Here is a 16,643-nt window from a genome sequence, read left to right as displayed (position 1 = left end):
AAAATTTTGAGCATGCTTAAAATTTGTTGACGTGCTCGGCGTACTGCGACGTATGCTAGCGTGCTTCAGCGTGCTCTTAACGTATACAAAATTTACCCATAATGTATTCGACGTGTGCCAGCGTATTCGGCAAATTTTTCATATGTCGGCATACGCTGGATAAAATGTCAAGGTGTGACAGGGCATGACGGTGATGTTGACACTTCGATGTTTAGTGCGGTTATGATTTGAATCGTCGAGCGGCAGCCTCTTAATAGGCTACGCCACGTGATCGTTGGCGATACGCTGCCGCGCGCAATGCATACCTTAGACTATCGTTGGGCATACGTTGTGAACGCCGACAACACGCTAAGCATTCGTTGGTATAAGTTATCTGTAAGTTATCGAAACGTTCTGTGTACGTTACTAATACGTTATGCTTACGTCCAACTCGTTATGAATATGCCAAAAACTTTTTAAAAAACCATCAATAGTTCAGCGTACACCAGCGTTTTACATACATTTTGATACGTAGCCATACGCTGGCTAAGATGTCAAGGTGTGACAGCCCCTTTACTACCAATTATGCTGATGACAAACGAACAAACATCCAAACAAACAGACAGAATTACTGACAATAAGGGTCACCTATTTCGGCGACCCAACAGAAAGGGGTGAAAAAGAGCCTCCTTCACCTCCGGTGGTGGAGGTAACAATGGGTTAACACCAGCTTGTTTGGGGAGAGGGCTGAAACTGGTGTGGTTCAAACTGAGGAGGGTTTAAAGGAGATGGGGAGGGGAAGACCCGAGACTGTGACCAAAAACAACTTGGGTTGACTCGGTGCTGTTCCCACCTGGATTCCTGCCTCATGACGTGAGGAACCCTGGTTCAAATCCAACATCACGTTTATCCATGATGTTCTTGGAATTTGAATAAAGTTTACTGATATCTACTTAATGTATTTGTGTTGCACGTGGATTTATGTGCGAGCACTTCTACGATCCTTTGCTCAATGTTAAAATTTAAAAAAACCTTTTGAAGCCGCTGCTTGTGTGTACAATAGACGTCACTTCTGCTGTGAGAACAAGGCTGGGTAAATGTTGCCATTATAGGAGACAAGGCGAGGGGTTTACAATGAGAAGTACAGGGTGTTCCAAAGAGAGCCGGACAATTTTCGTTGTTAGTGTATTTAGAACCACAAATGATGTAACTCTACCTTTTGGTTCATGTGATACAGAAACCCATAAAGTTTTGTACACCACCGTGAGCTCAGTTTGTCACTCGCAGGACATCATCCATCCATCCATTGGGACCATACTCTGTGCAGAGTGTTGGTGATGCTGAAGCACTCTCTTTGGTTATTGGGAACAATCCTGGACGGGTCACCACTCCGACACAGTATACCAGCATGCTGGCACTCATTTTGCCGACCTCGGAAGGATGACGGGTCAAGTTAACCCCACCTGGTATTAATTCAACAGCTGAGCGGGATTTGAACTGAGGACCCTAGGATCCCAAGCCCATCACCCTAACCATTAAGCCAATACCAGGTATATATGGACATCATGGCAGTACACAAGTTCTTGCCACGTTCGGCTCAGCATGTTTGTGTCCACTAGCGTGCATGCAGCTGTTATCCGAGAACGAAGATCCTGCATGTTTGCCACCTTGGTGCTGCAGCCAACATCTTTGACAAACCTCGACAGAAAAAAAATCAAGGGGGGTTAAGTCTGGTGATCGTGGGGGCCATGTGGTTGGTCCGTCTCGACCAATCCAGTGACCTGGAAATTTCTCATTTAGGACGTCTCGAACAACGAAGGCCCAATGTGGGGGAGTGCCATCCTGTTGAAAAATGATATCGGGTTGCAGGTCTTCAATTTGTGTGAAGGTGAATTCTTCCAACATGTTAATATAAATTGTTGAGGTCACTTTATCATCCGCAAAGAAAAACCGACCCACCAAGCAGTCATGGAGAAGGCCAAACCACACATTGGCCTTTGGACTGTCACGTATGTGCTCAATGACCACGTGAGGGTTTTCAGAGCCCCAGATCCTCAGATCCTCACATTGTACTGGTTGACTTTCCTTGATACATAAATGCAAGATTCATCTGTGAACATGATCTTTTTCAGGTGATCTTCGTCATCCTTTATGCGACTGAGCATTTCCAAGGCAAACGCCTTGCATTTGGGTCCGTCATTTGGTTTAAGTTCTTTCAGAATCTGCATCTTAAAGGCATAAAGGTTCAATCTTTCATGTAAAATCCTATGCACAGTGGTGGTTGGTAGTCCCAGTTCTCTGGATGTGCATCAATTTGATTTTCTGGGACATTGTTGAAATGATTCACACACTCGTTCAACGTCTGCTGCACCTGTGCTTGGTCGACCAGTACTTTTCTGTTTCTGACAACTTCCAGTCTCCTTAAACCTCTTGTACCAATCTCTAATACCAGTCCGCGATGGCGGACTCCTTTCATGCGTTGTACGGAAATTACACTGAATTTGCTTGTCGGATCTCATCTCGATGAATCATTTGACGCACTGATCACCTGTGGAGTCACCATTAACTTTTTATATTAAACCACCAGACCTGAAAATAAAGAAAACTTCATGAGTTTCTGTATCATATCAACCAAAGGGTATTGTTGTATCATTTGTTGTACTAAATATATTAACAACCAAAGTTGTCCAGGTCTTTTTGGAACACCCTGTATATACCGTACAAATTGGTGTGTGTAGCTACCATTTCATCAGTGGTATTTCCCCATGCTAGGCTCGGTGTTAATTAATGTATTTTAGCCTTTATCTGCGTGTGCGTCTGCTCGAGCGGCTTTACTGTCACGTTTGTCCCCATCATGGAGGATGGGCTTCGTATCCAAAAGCGCCATGACTTAATTGAGAAAAGAAAATACTCGTATTTAAGCCAATTCATCATGAACATTTGTACTTCCTTCTCTAAAGCATTTCTGCAAGAATTCACTAAAACTAGTGCGTGGCTGTACGTGCAAAAAAAAGCTTTCAAACCGCGTTCCAGAAACAACAACTACACAGGCCGTTCCTTCGCTTTTGCGTGCCCGTATGTGCTTGGCCGTACATGCAAAAAAAACAAAGTTTCAAACAACTGCACAGGCCGTTCCTTCGCTTTCGTAAACGACGACTGGATTGGGGCATTGTGTTTATCTATAAATGCGCATAAGAAATCGAGAAATTATTAGAATACAGTAAGTCATCACTATCTGGAAGTCCGTACGTTGTAACCCGTAATGGGGAACGTGCTGGGTGCAAAACGCCAAGCAACGTGTCCTGTCATTGGTAACTGAGGATCTCTACCCCAACGGCCACGCCTACGCAGCAACGTGTCCTGTCATTGGTAACTAAATGGCGCCCTTTCCCCATCGGCCATGCCTACACAGCAACGTGTCCTGTCATTGGTAACTGAGGATCTCTACCCCAACGGCCACGCCTACGCAGCAACGTGTCCTGTCATTGGTAACTAAATGGCGCCCTTTCCCCATTGGCCATGCCTACACAGCAACGTGTCCTGTCATTGGTTTGGTAAATAAATGGCCATAACTTGGGAACCACTTGTCCGATTAATATCAAACCTTGAAAAGGCACATACTCAGGTCCCCAGCAATATACCTGGCAAGTTTCAATTAGATTGGACTAGTGGTTGTCGAGAAACAGCGGTCACAGACACACAGAGATTGCTGGAATTATAGATAGATGGTTATAATGTACTTTATTAGAAATTCTGTTGATATTGGTAGAGGAAGTAAGCATAGGTTGATATTTTGATGCATCTGCCCAACGCCCTTACCTGTCAATAATTTCCAAAATCCATTGTAGTCACACACTTGAAAATATGAAAACAGAAGATTTACATTAATCTTTCATATTTTTATAAAAGTGAAGTCCACAAATGTAAATCATGAATAGGAATGCTTTAGTTTCCATTTTGATTTGATCTGGGGTGAAAGTGCAAAATAAAACTCACAGAACAACATGCCAGTAGTTGTATAGCTCCGGACAGTTCTCTCGAACAGGCCCACAGCACAGAGACAGCCCAATCGATCTCCCAGAAGCGACCCAAAGACCTCCCACATCCAAGATGGTGTACCTTCGAACTCGTGAAACCATAGCCAGGACACACACACTGAGACAGACAGACAGACAGACAGACAGACGAGGGAGTGGGCCGGTCCAGGTCCATGGGGACCAATCGTCGCTCTGACCGTGGTTGCACTGTCCTGACAAATCCGTGCAACAGGGAAGAGTGGGGAATATTTAGACCCTGACTTGCATTGGGGGGTACAACCGCAGCAAGGAGGCATCCCCAATCGTTGCACATGCCAGTAGCTGTTCAGATGTCTTGTTTCACAGTAAATGATGGTAAATCTGCTTATTTGGACTTGTTTTTGACTTGATGAACTGTAATCTATATGAATGAGCTGTAGTTCAGCTGTCATATTTTGTTACAAAATGTTGCAAAATGTTTTTGCGTGAAATTTTCAGAAAAGCAGGGAGGACAAAAATTAATGTGGGGTTCCCCATCCTGCAAAACAACCTTTGTGAAAAACTAAAAACATTTTGCAGCCAATTATATACAATGTAAAGTTGTTTTTTGTTCACTATAAAGTAAAAGTTTTCTTTTTATCTTGCATGCACAGTCCCTTTCTTCACGTTTATCATCTTTCCATTTCCTTGCAACAGGGTTCGGATGGCGAAGCTGCTTTTCAGATGATTGCTACTGCCTACGAGACACTCAGGGATGAGGAGAGTCGGGCAGATTACGATTACCTGCTTGCGCACCCTGATCAGTACTATCGACACTATTACAACTACTACCGACACCGAGTGGCTCCGAGGGTGGACGTCCGCCTCGTGATTGGCATTACCATTCTCGTCATCTCCTGCCTGCAGGTGCATCCACAAAGTAACCTGCTGTAGCTTTTATTAAGAGGGGGGATGTTGTGCAGTCTGTGGTCATTTAAGAGTTTGCATTTGTTCTACTGGTCAATCATCCTGAGAGCTTCCATTTATTCTCTAATTTTTTGACGTTTTTTTTTCTTCTTCAGACGTTGAGGCTCATGAAACAACTAAATGGCAGGTTAAAGCACTGGCAGGGCCAAAGGAGAACAAGTGGGCGAAAATGAACAACAGTACACACGGAGGGGCATGAGAGTAAGGAAAAAGGGGTAGAGGGTCGGCTCGTGCAGTAGAGCTTAGCAAAGGGTATGGGAGACATTATTCGAGGTGGTGATGGATAGAAGTCTTGAAAGACTGGAGGGAAGAGCACGAGATTACAGATGCAGGGAATCATTTCCACAGACGACAGAAACGTGGCAGGAAAGAATGAAACTTGCCATGTATGTGCCTTCATTCAATTTGACATCTGCTATTATTATTATTAAATATTTAATTTACAGAATGGACTTTACATTCCATGCCTTGAGATGAGGTTTTTTTAGAATTCTTATGGTATTTCATCGGAACCACCATTACATTGGCTGGATAGATTGGACGTCATTAAATCACCTCTGTAATGTCTCTTCCTTTTTTGAATCGTCTATTTTTTTTTTCTCACTCACCAGTACGAACGAATCATATGCCCTCTGCTTTTCTATGATTCCGTCATCCTCCTGAAAAATATTCATTTTGTTTTGCTTGTAATGCGCCTGTTTTATTTATTTATTTATTGCATTCCTGTTTATTACCTCTTTCCTTATCATTTCCATTCTCCTGTCATCATCATTAATTGACTACTTACTACAACATTTTGTGCTTCCATGTAATGTAAATTGTAAAGTAATATTATACAGCAGGGGTATGTTGGGATGGGATTGAGGCAGAGGAGGATCGGTTAGTTGGAAGTTGAGGTTATATGATTTGAAAGTTAAAAACGAGGCTGTCTTAAGTTCTCGTTGATTTCTGTTTTTACTTTTGGGACTCTTTTGGCCCTCACTTCAGTTCATCATTGCATTTTACGAGCTGAAGGCCCCGTCTACAATGAGCACTTTAGGACTGTTCTTCTCAAACAGCTCATATAACCTGTGCCGGTTGCATTATTTAATTGGTTTCAAATGAAATTATTTTGTTTGCACATATATCTTTACAATTGAATTCTAATTTAAGTTTCCCATCCACTTCTGGGCGAGCACACCCACCCACCCACCAGGGTTGCTATTTCGGTTACATACATGCACACATGCATACATGCATATTGTTAGACCCTGGGTTCCTTTGGGGATGCGTTCTTGAAAAGTTCGATTAACATTTAAACGATGGAAATTGAAGTAAAAAAAATTTTGCATAAGAATTAATGGAATAAGCAGGGATGTGTTCCTAACATCGCCACTTCACGAATTACATTTTACTTTGTACCTATGATATTACCCTATTTTGGTTCATGACAATTGTATTCAAGTACACATGCATATAAAAAAAAAATTACCAGACACAGTTAAATAAAAATAATCTTCTTTCAGAAGCGGTCGAAGCGGTAAAACTTAGCAGTACCTCTTCTTCTTCCTCATTTTTCAGCATGATTTTAGGTCAGCTAGCTGACATAATATAACCGTTCGATGTCCTCAGATCCGTCTGTCTGTCCACAATTTTTACAGCACGTGTGCTGTATATAATTGCACTGAGTTTGAAATGTCCCTGGTGTCTACCACGTCTCCGGTGTCCCCTGTTCCCCCCCCCCCCACGTGCCTCAAGACAGCCAATGACGGCCGTCTGGTAGATGCAGTGCGTAACCTAGACGGAAATAACGAGAATTGACGGAAATACCCGAGTATTTCAATGGAAATTTGTTATACTAATGTGTTATATATGTGAAAACCATTTAATTTATTGCTTGACGGGAAAAAAAAACAAGAAACGCACCCCTCTGATGTACGAACGAACGAAAGACGTCATTTCCGCCCAACATCGCATTTCGCGCCGAAAGACGTCATTTCCGCCCACCATCGCATTTCGCGCTGATCGCCAAATGCTGAAAGCTAAGTTCTTCTTATGCTATCATTCTTTTGCGGCCCCCTGCCACGCTGTATGGAACGATTTCATTCCTTCTGTTATATATATAAGGGTGCTTATCACAATAATAAGATTTTTACATTTCAAATATTAAGTTCGCTTTTTAATTGTTTTTCAACTGAAAAAGCATAAATTGCATATTTTAACATTAGTGTACTCATTTGCTTCACCACACGCGCTGTATTGAAGGATTTCACTTGTTATTTTTCTATCTCCTCCTAGACGTCTTGGCCGATTGAGTTCTAACTTGACACGATGATAATACTTGTTGCTCTCTAGAGATCGTCTGAGCCCTTTTTTCACATTTTCACCTCGGGGTCAAGGTTGCAGGGTCATCAAGTGCAAAATGACCGATTGGTGGAATTGCCTACAAGGAAGCATCGGACGGCGATAATGCATAATGGGTTTCATAGGGATTATTAACAAGATTTAATTTGACCAACTAGTTTCTCGTTACCTCTGTCGTCTGGCCCTGTTTATTGGGCAACACAAGGTCTGCTGACTTCAACACGGCTTCGCGCGGTTATTTTAAGTTCAATTTAAATTCTGTTTTCACTTTTCATAGTCGCAAAGGTTGATTAACACTCAGTTGAATCAAGTTTTGTGAAAATTGAATGTTTATATCCTTGGTCTGTGTGGAATGCATTACAGCGAGGGGTATCTTTCATGGGCTTCCATCCGTTTCCATGCCATGTAATGAGGCTGTCTTAAGTTCTAGTTGATTTCTGTTTTTCACTTTTGGGACCTTCTGGTGTAGCTACACGTTAACTGAAGATAATTTTCGTGCAAATCCGCTCAGAAACACACTTTTCATGAGGAAAATATATTCAATTCAAATAACCATGAGACTCTAGAAGGGACACCACGCGCTTTCCGTTCACTGCTACACCTCGTAACCTGTCCTCCTGAGGGACTGCTTATTCGTAGCGTCTGTGAGATTAATGTTTATATTTTAGATGGTTTGGGGATGTGTTCTACAAGTATCTGAGAGAATTCCGGTGAAAAACGGACGTTTTAAGATTTTTTTCAGGCATTTCATCCGACAGTGAGCTGCCTGGCCACGTGACGTCGTGCGACGTGCAGTCAGCGAGTGATTGAGCTTCTCGGTGGCCCAAGGGTCCTATTTAGTTGGGGTCCAGCTCTGTCCTGGATACAGCCATTAAATGCACACACTTAGAGTATTTATTTCACGGCTATAAACGCGGGTTTGAAAATTGTAGAATGATGTTGGGAATGATTTCTAGAATATGGGGATGTTTGCTTTGAGCGGCCTCACGCATTTATTTTAAATTCAATTTGAATTCTGTTTTCACTTTCCGTAGTCGCTAAAGCTTATGAACACTCGGTTGTATCAAGTTTTGTATCCGAGCTGACCGTCAAATCTGCTCGGGTGTATTATTTATACGTGGTACGCACTGGAGTCTGAGGCAAAGTTGATAACCCGGCGACAGCAATTTCACATTCACCAGCATCTATTGGACGAATAACATCTAATTTCTCTTTTAGGGGAGCACTTTTACAATGCCTCTTCACCAATCTACAGTACAGTACAGTAAATTTCTTTATGTGCAACACAAAGTACAGTAGTTCGTTCAGAGATTTTGTGATCTCCCGAGTTGGTACTTCAGCGATGGTTTCTCTATCAGTCTGATAAGTTTTGAAAAAGTTTGAGAATAAAATGTATGACTTTTAAAACGATGTAATTGCTAGTTGAGTCGACGCAAGTTGGGTCCTGGTATTAATTATAATGTGACGACTTATTTGCGAAACGAAGTAAAAGGGGGAGACTGAATCGGGGTGTTACTGTACACACATACGCAATAGCTGCATTACAGTAAGGATACCCTCAAGTTTGATAATGACCATCATAACGACTATTATTTTGCAGTACTACAGCTGGTGGAGCAGCTACAATGCAGCTGTTGCTCATCTGGTCACGGTTCCCAAGTATCGTCACATGGCAACTGAGATAGCAACGCGTGAAGGAATGCTGGCTTCCGGAGCACGTGGCTTGCGTGGCCGAGCACGGCGTGACGAGCAGGATGCACTGCTGCGTGAGATAATTAGAACGCGCATTGACATTCGTGGTGGCTACAGACGACCACGCATTGCTGACGTGTTACTCATAAAGATTGTGCTGCTGCCGTGGCATATTGCCTGCTTTGCTGCCTGGCATATTCATTGGATCTATCGGTGAGAACAAGTGCTTTGGAAGGATGAATCGGTGTTTCTCTTTACCCACTTTTATTCTCAGGGGCATGATGTCAATTAACTATATATAAATAAAAATAAAAAGGTTTGAAAGCCGTGACTTGGAGGTTAGCACGTTACCATTGTGCAAAATCTGACCGTCCTTCCATCACACTTCATTCTAAAGAGTTCCTGCTGTCGTCGATTGATAAAAGTGGTGTTGTTCGAAACCTAATGTAGTAGTTGATTTACTTGGAAAAGATTAGTGTTCGTTTAATCATAAAGGTGCCTGTTTTTTAAAAGCCCTCTTTTTCCGGATTTGAATACGAAGCAGCAGCAATGGGAACTTATTGCAGTGGTCGAAATGGTAATGATGTATTATATGACAACAGGAACCCTTTAGATTAGAAGGACATGGAAGGAGCACACAAAATTTTAGCTAGTAATACTTTTCAAAGCAATATAAAACTAGAGTTCATAGAACACGATATCATATTTCCATTTCCTTGCATGTAACATTCAGGTAGAGGTGCAGTGTTCAGATATATACTTCAATTTTAATAAAATAATGCTTTTAAAAATCCGGAAGTTTAGCGCTATTGAAGCAGTCTTGCACACAAACCACCCTTGTACACCACCCATTAGAACATGTCCAAGTATTGCAAAACTGAAGCTTCTTGTCAGTATTAAGAAAGCAATTTGTGTTCTTTAGTGTTCATTCATGTATAATTAAATTTAAATAACAGAAATTAATTCCGGAATTTACCACCATTGACGCAGTGTCGATTACACCACCCTATCTAACACGTTACATTAGTTAATCGTACCTGTTTGTGTCCTTTATGATATCCTTAAAAACAGTAAGTTTCCTCTTTGGAATGATTTTCAATTTTGTTTGACTGCCAGACAGACAGACAGAGTGAACAAACATCTCATTCCTCTGCGCATGTCTCATAGGGACGAATCCAGAGCCAACGTACGGTAAAACGGCAAACTTTCTTCCGATTCATGTTCCGATTCGTGTTCAAAATATAATACAGTATTCAATTAAAATAATTTGTTCCACCATCATAAACTGACCTTTGTGGACAGAGACGGCCAAACAGAAGTGAAATAATTGCCTAATCCCACTTTTCTCTTCACGTGCTTTGGGTAAATATTTAAAAGTACATGGAAGGAGTACACAAACAACAGCAACTATGTGTTATGAAAGATCCATTTTTCATGTGTTTCACTTCATTTCACATCCTCATTGACAGTCACAAATGGACATGCAATATGTTTGTGAAGTAAAACATGCTGTCTTTTAATTAAACCTGTCAGCGAAGAGATTTTTTGGCACGGCCAGAAAAACCTTCGACAACAGGATTCATTGTGGAGTAAATTAAAAGAGGACGGCAGAATAATCCATTTGGTTGTGTGCTCACCATTGAGCTATATACTCTGGTTTGATCCCCGACAGGAACAAATCTTAGGAGGAACTGCTAGTTTGATACAGTGCCAGCAAGAAGCACCATCTCTGAGCATGTTGTCGTTTGGATGGGGGGGAATAAAGATGGCTGTCCTGTCTGCATTTAGGTTATGGACGTTAAAAATCCAACGGCATCTCTCAAAAGGAGAAGGCTATTGTGTATCGTTACCTTGACCAAATTCTTTTTTTTCTTTTTTTTTTTTTAATTTTTTTATTTATTATTTTTGAATTTTTTACAAATTAATTTAAAATGAAAATCTGAATTATCTTGCATCAATAAGTATTCAACTCCTTTGCTATGACACTCCAAATTGAGCTCAAGTGCATCCAATTTCCTTTGATCATCATTGAAATGTCTCCACAACTTGATTGGAGTTTACCTGTTGCCAATTTAATTGATTGGATATGATTTAGAAAGAAACACACCTTTCTATATAAGGTCCCACAGTTGACAGTGCATGTCAGAGCAGAAACTCGACCATGAAGTCCAAGGAACTGTCCATAGAACTCCAAGATAGAATTGTGAGGAGGCATAGATCTGGGGAAGGGTATAGGCTAAAACAATTTCTGGAGTGTTGAAAGTTGCCAAGAGCACAGTGAACTCCAAAGTTAGGAGATGGAAGGAATATGGAACAACCCAGACTCTTACTAGAGCTGGCCGTCTGACCAAACTGCGCAACACGGCATGAGGGACCTTGGTCAAGGAGGTGACCAAGAACCCAATGACCACACTGACAGAACTATAAAGTTCCTTGGCTGAGATGGGAGAACCTGCCGGAAGGACAACAGTCTCTGCAGCACTTCACATATCTCGACTTTATGGGACAGTGGCCGGACGGAAGCCAATCCTGAGAAAATAGCACATGACCGTGCACCTGGAGTTTGCCAAAAACGCACAAGTAAGACTGAGAGCATGAGGCAAAATATTATTTGGTCTGATGAGATGAAAAATGAACTCTTTGGCCTGAATACAAAGCAATCTGTCTGGCGGAAACCAAGCACAGTTCGTCACCCATCTAACACCATCCCGACTGTGAAGCATGGTGGTGGCATCATCATCCTATGGAGACACTTTTCAGCAGCAGGGACTGGGAGACTTTTAAGGATAGAGGGAACAATAAATGGAGCCTAATACAGGCAAATCCTTGATCACCTGCTTCAGAATGCAAAAGATCTGAGACTGTGGCGAAGATTTACATTCCAACAAGACAATGAGCCCCCAAGTATACAGCTAAAGCAACATTGGAATGGCTTCAAAACAAGAATGTGAAAGTCCTTGACTGACTCAGCCAAAGTCCAAACTTGAATTCCATTGAGACTGGAAAGACCCGAAGATTGCTGTTCACTGATGCTCCTCATCCAACTTGGCAGAGCTTGACCAAACCTTCAAGGAAGAATGGGAGAAAATCCCCAAATCCAGATGTGTAAAGCTGATGCAGACATACCCAAGAAGACTAAAAGTTTTAATCGTTGCCAAAGCTGCTCCTACAAAGTAATGACTCAGGGTGTTGAATACTAATTGACATAAGACATTTCAGCTTTTCCTTTTTAATTAATTTGTAAAGATTTCTAAAAACATGTTTTCACTTTATCATTGTGGTGTATTTTGTGTAGATCAGTGACAAAAAATTTAAATTTAATACATTTTAAATTCAGGCTGTAACAACAAAATGTGACAAAAGTCTGGGGGTGTGAATACTTTCTGAAGGCACTGTAGAGTGCAAAACAATACAGTGCAGCATATGAGGATAAATGTCGTAATGTTTTTCTTTGGCCATCCTGCTTGATCCCTTGGATGACATGATCAATCCATTCAAACAAGGAAAATGTTTGCTAACAATGGATGTGGAAGGATGGGAAATTCATGCATAGTAATGTATTCTTTACGACCACTACAATGTACTACCAGTCTGCAGACCTGCTCTTCAAACAAAAACACAATGGAATATTTGACCACCAAGTAGTTTTTGAGGAGAAAGAGGATGAACATGATGGCATAATGGTGGAGGTGACACTTTTCCATCAGTGCAGTTCTTTTCTAATGAGCTCAATTGTAAACAGTTGAACACACACTTTTGCCATTTTGACCCACTTCAGGTTTGTCAGTTAAATTGGTGCCAAAAAATGAGCACATATGAGGTATGCATGCAACCATCTTCTTTAAAAAAAACACTTGGGGCCTCCACTAAAATAGTGGGACTCTGTTTTGTTGAAACTCCTCAAAACTTACTGTCTATCAATCTGGACTTGCCTTGTTTCTTCCCGTCTATCAACCTAGATTTTCATTGTTTCTACCCTTCTATCAACCTGGATTTTCATTGTTTCTTCCCTTCTATCAACCAGGATTTTCATGGCTTCTTCCCTTCTATCAACCTGGATTTTCATTGTTGCTTCTCGTCTATAAACCTGGTCAGGCCAGATTATATCTGTGACTTGCTACAGGGATCACGTAAACCTGTACTAACCTGTTCCATGGTTGTCGGCGACTAAACCGTCTCCCCCACCAGGTTTTTTGGTGAGGAGGGTGTTTTTGGATATGGACACCCAACACGATTAAAAACAAAACCTGTCAAAGGGCGGAGGAACTCCTTGTGAGCCAACGGCCATCCATACATAGTGCCCAACTGTGTCTGCGGACGTCCTCCTGCAGTTGGGTTACTTCTTATTAGGTAGTTGGTGGCAGGATTTGCACTCCGGCCACCGTCAAACCCTTCATTCCGCAAAACACAAAAACGCAAAGAAATCTGAAAACCCACTCCGTGGGAGTACCTCCTGTGCGGCTTCCCTTCGCAGGGCAGCTCACCGGATGACGGGATTGGGGCAAAGCCTTTGGGACCCCCAATCTTTGATGATAGGAGGGAAACCACGGGGTAACATTCCCGGGTCAGATTGCGGGAGAGTGTGTCAGAGTGGTGCTGAGGTGTCGTCCACCAGACGGCGGTCACCTTGGCCAAACCTGAGGCGCTCCCTTCGCGTGGGTGCCTGGGATGTCCGATCCGAAGAGAGGATGATCACCTGTCTCTTATCATCTGAGCTCAAGCGTTTGGACATCGGTATTGTAGCACTCTCTGAGGTTCGGAGACCGGATTGCGGTGAGATCATGGCGGGTGGTTACACCTACAATTGGTCTGGTCGCTCTGATGGTTACCATTCCCAAAGAGTTGCTGTAGCTGTGTCCAATAAGCTGACTCCAATGATAATTGAGGTAACACTGGTCAACGAGCGTACTATGAGAGTAAGGATTCGTCACTCCTTGGGTGTCATTTCCCTGGTCTCTGTTTATGCTCTGACTGAAGCGAGTGATCTCACCGTGAAGGACACATTCTATGCCACACTCGAGTCTGTGGTTGATCATTGCCCCAGACGAGATACACTTCTAGTCTTGGGGGATTTCAATGCATCGACTGGAACTTAAAGGGATGGTTATGTGACGTGTGTTGGTCCCCATGGGTCAGGAACTGTGAACCTGAATAGCACTAAGTTCCTTGACTTTACAAGAAGTCATGGACTTAAGGTGGCCAGTTCATGGTTTCAGCACCCACAAGCTCATCACTGGACTTGGTATTCCAACGCTGGCGGTGTGGCAAAGGAGATTGACCATGTCCTCGTTGATGGTGGCTGGAGGATGATCCAGAACTGCAGGGTCTACCAGAGTGCTCAATTCCTCAATACTGGCCACTGGCTTGTTGTAGCAACTCTTAAGTTGCACCTTAAATCAAGGAGAATGGTACCATCCTAACCAAGGCTGGATGATGGCAAGATCAACGATGAGAGGGTATCTGAGGAGTTTGCGAACCGGCTGAGTGGAGATTTGGGGAGTCTGGGTGCTTTGGGAGGTCCTCAAGAGTTGTGGAGTGCCTTCAAAACAACCGTCCTTGATGTTGCCGGTAGATGTCTTGGAAGTCACCATTCGGCAAAGAAGAATTTTGTCTCTCAAGGGACACTGGATACCATTAACCAGAGTCGCAGTGCCAGGCTGAATGGCAGAGCTGAGCTGTTCAGGGAGCTGAGGTGTAACACTGTACGTGCGCTAAGAGTGGACAATGAGGCCTATGTGCGAGGAATCTGTGAGGGGGTGGAGCATCCATCACCTGTGGTCAAGTGATTCTCGTCCTGCTTACAGGGGAATTCGCGCATTGCGTTCATCCAAGCCCATCCCTCGGTGTACTGCAGTTAGAGCAGAGAGTGGTAGAGTCTTGACAGAGGAGTCCAAAGTGAAGGCCTGCTGGGCCGGTTACTTTGAGCGGTTGTACCAGGCTGATCCACCAGCTGTCGAGTTGGACATCAGGGGTGTTACAATAACTGTTGCTGACCCTCCAATCAATTGTCGTCCACCTTCGCTTGTGGATACACAGGCTGCGGTGAACCGGTTGAAATGGGGTAAAGCTCCAGGGATCTGCGGCATCCATGCTGAACTTTTCAAGGCTGGTGGAAATGCTGCACTCGTGTCGTTGCATGCAGTTCTGTGCTCTGCCTGGAACACAGGCATCATCCCAACTGACTGGAAGAGGGGCCTTGTTGTCCCTCTTTGGAAAGCGAAGGGTGATCGCCAAGACTGCAACAACTACTGAGGGGTGACGCTGGTCTCGCTGCTGGGCAAGGTCTTTGCTGAGATAATCCTTGATGGGGTTCGCCACCATCTGCTTGAGCACCAGCGTCCAGAGCAGTCAGCTTTACACCAGAGATCAACGATTGATCGTATCCTTGCTCTTCGGGTCCTCACCGAATGCAGACGAGAGTTTTGGCAGGGACTGCTTGCAGCCTATGTTGATCTCTGTCAAGCGTTTGATTCAGTGAATCGGGATGCCCTCTGGAGGATTCTTGGTCTTCGTGGGGTACCACCAAATTGATCAATCTGATGTCTGAACTATCCTCTGGTGCTGAGAGTGCTGTGAGATGTGGTGGTACCATCTCTGACTTATTTCCAGTTGTTACTGGAGTTTGTCAGGGGTGTGTACTTGCCCCCACACCTTTCAGCACTTGTATGGACTGGATTCTAGGGAGGTTGTCAGAAAGGTCCAGCTGCGGTGCATCGTTTGGGAATGTCAAGAGCTCTGACCTTGATTTCGCAGATGATGCAGTCATCTTTGTGGAGACTTTGGATATCCTTTTGGGGGCCCTCGAGGTGCTGAATGAGGAGTCGGAGCCACTGGGATTACGGGCTTCCTGGGTCAAAACTAAGATCCATGCTTTCAATGACATCTTGGATGCTGCTGTCCTGTCTGTGCCTGTTTGTGGTGAGGATGTTGAGGTCATGGAGAGATTCACTTACCTTGGCAGTGATATTCATGTCTCTGCTGGCTGTGAGTCAGAGGTCAATAGACGTCGTGGTCGGGCCTGGGGAGTCATGGATTCACTGAATCATGGGGTGTGGCGCTGCCTGTGTGGGTGTGGCGGTACCTGTGTGGCCCACTGCAACACATTTTGCAACACTGCACTGCAAGACTGCAACACTGCAAGACAAAAGGGCCTGGGGAGTCATGGATTCACTGAATCATGGGGTGTGGCGGTACCTGTGCGGGAGGACGAAAGTGCAAGTTTTCAGGTCCGTGGTGCTGCCAGTCTTGCTCTATGGATGCGAGACGGACTCTGACCAGGGATCTGAGATGGAGACTTCATTCCTTTGGTACCAGATCTCTTTGGAGAATCCTTGGCTATCGCTGGTCGGACTTTGTGTCCAACGAGCGGTTGCTGAGGGAGACTCTAATGAGATTTGTTCCCTGCATAGTCCATGAGCATCAGCTACGGCTGTATGGACATGTGGCTCATTTTCCTGACGCTGATCCCGCTCACCAGATTCTCTAGGCGAGGGAGTCTCGTGAGTGGAAGAGGCCAATGGGCTGACCACGTGCCTCGTGGTTACAGCAGGTTGATCGGCATCTCAAGGAGATGGGGATGGGGCAGGCATCTGCCTGGGGAATGGCCATTCGGATGCCCCTTGAGTACCGGCGGAAAGTGGATGCAGC

The 16,643-nt window shown here is 43.8% G+C and overlaps 1 protein-coding gene across 1 annotated transcript in view; it reads left to right on the top strand.

The window, feature by feature from the left end:
* The window catches only part of DNAJC25 (DnaJ heat shock protein family (Hsp40) member C25), a 42,251-nt gene that overhangs the window by 6,069 nt on the left and 19,539 nt on the right, over window positions 1-16,643 (top strand). The window contains exons 2-3 of the mRNA XM_085884839.1: window positions 4,692-4,901; window positions 8,905-9,209. Coding sequence (XP_085740965.1) covers window positions 4,692-4,901; window positions 8,905-9,209 — 515 coding nt within the window. The remainder of the gene's footprint in view (window positions 1-4,691; window positions 4,902-8,904; window positions 9,210-16,643) is intronic.

The sequence above is a fragment of the Eptatretus burgeri genome, chromosome 6 (genome assembly GCF_056783735.1).
Source record: "Eptatretus burgeri isolate ZD-2024b chromosome 6, Ebu_testis_v1, whole genome shotgun sequence".
Taxonomy (NCBI): domain Eukaryota; kingdom Metazoa; phylum Chordata; class Myxini; order Myxiniformes; family Myxinidae; genus Eptatretus; species Eptatretus burgeri.
This window is presented reverse-complemented; position numbering and strand designations above follow the sequence as displayed.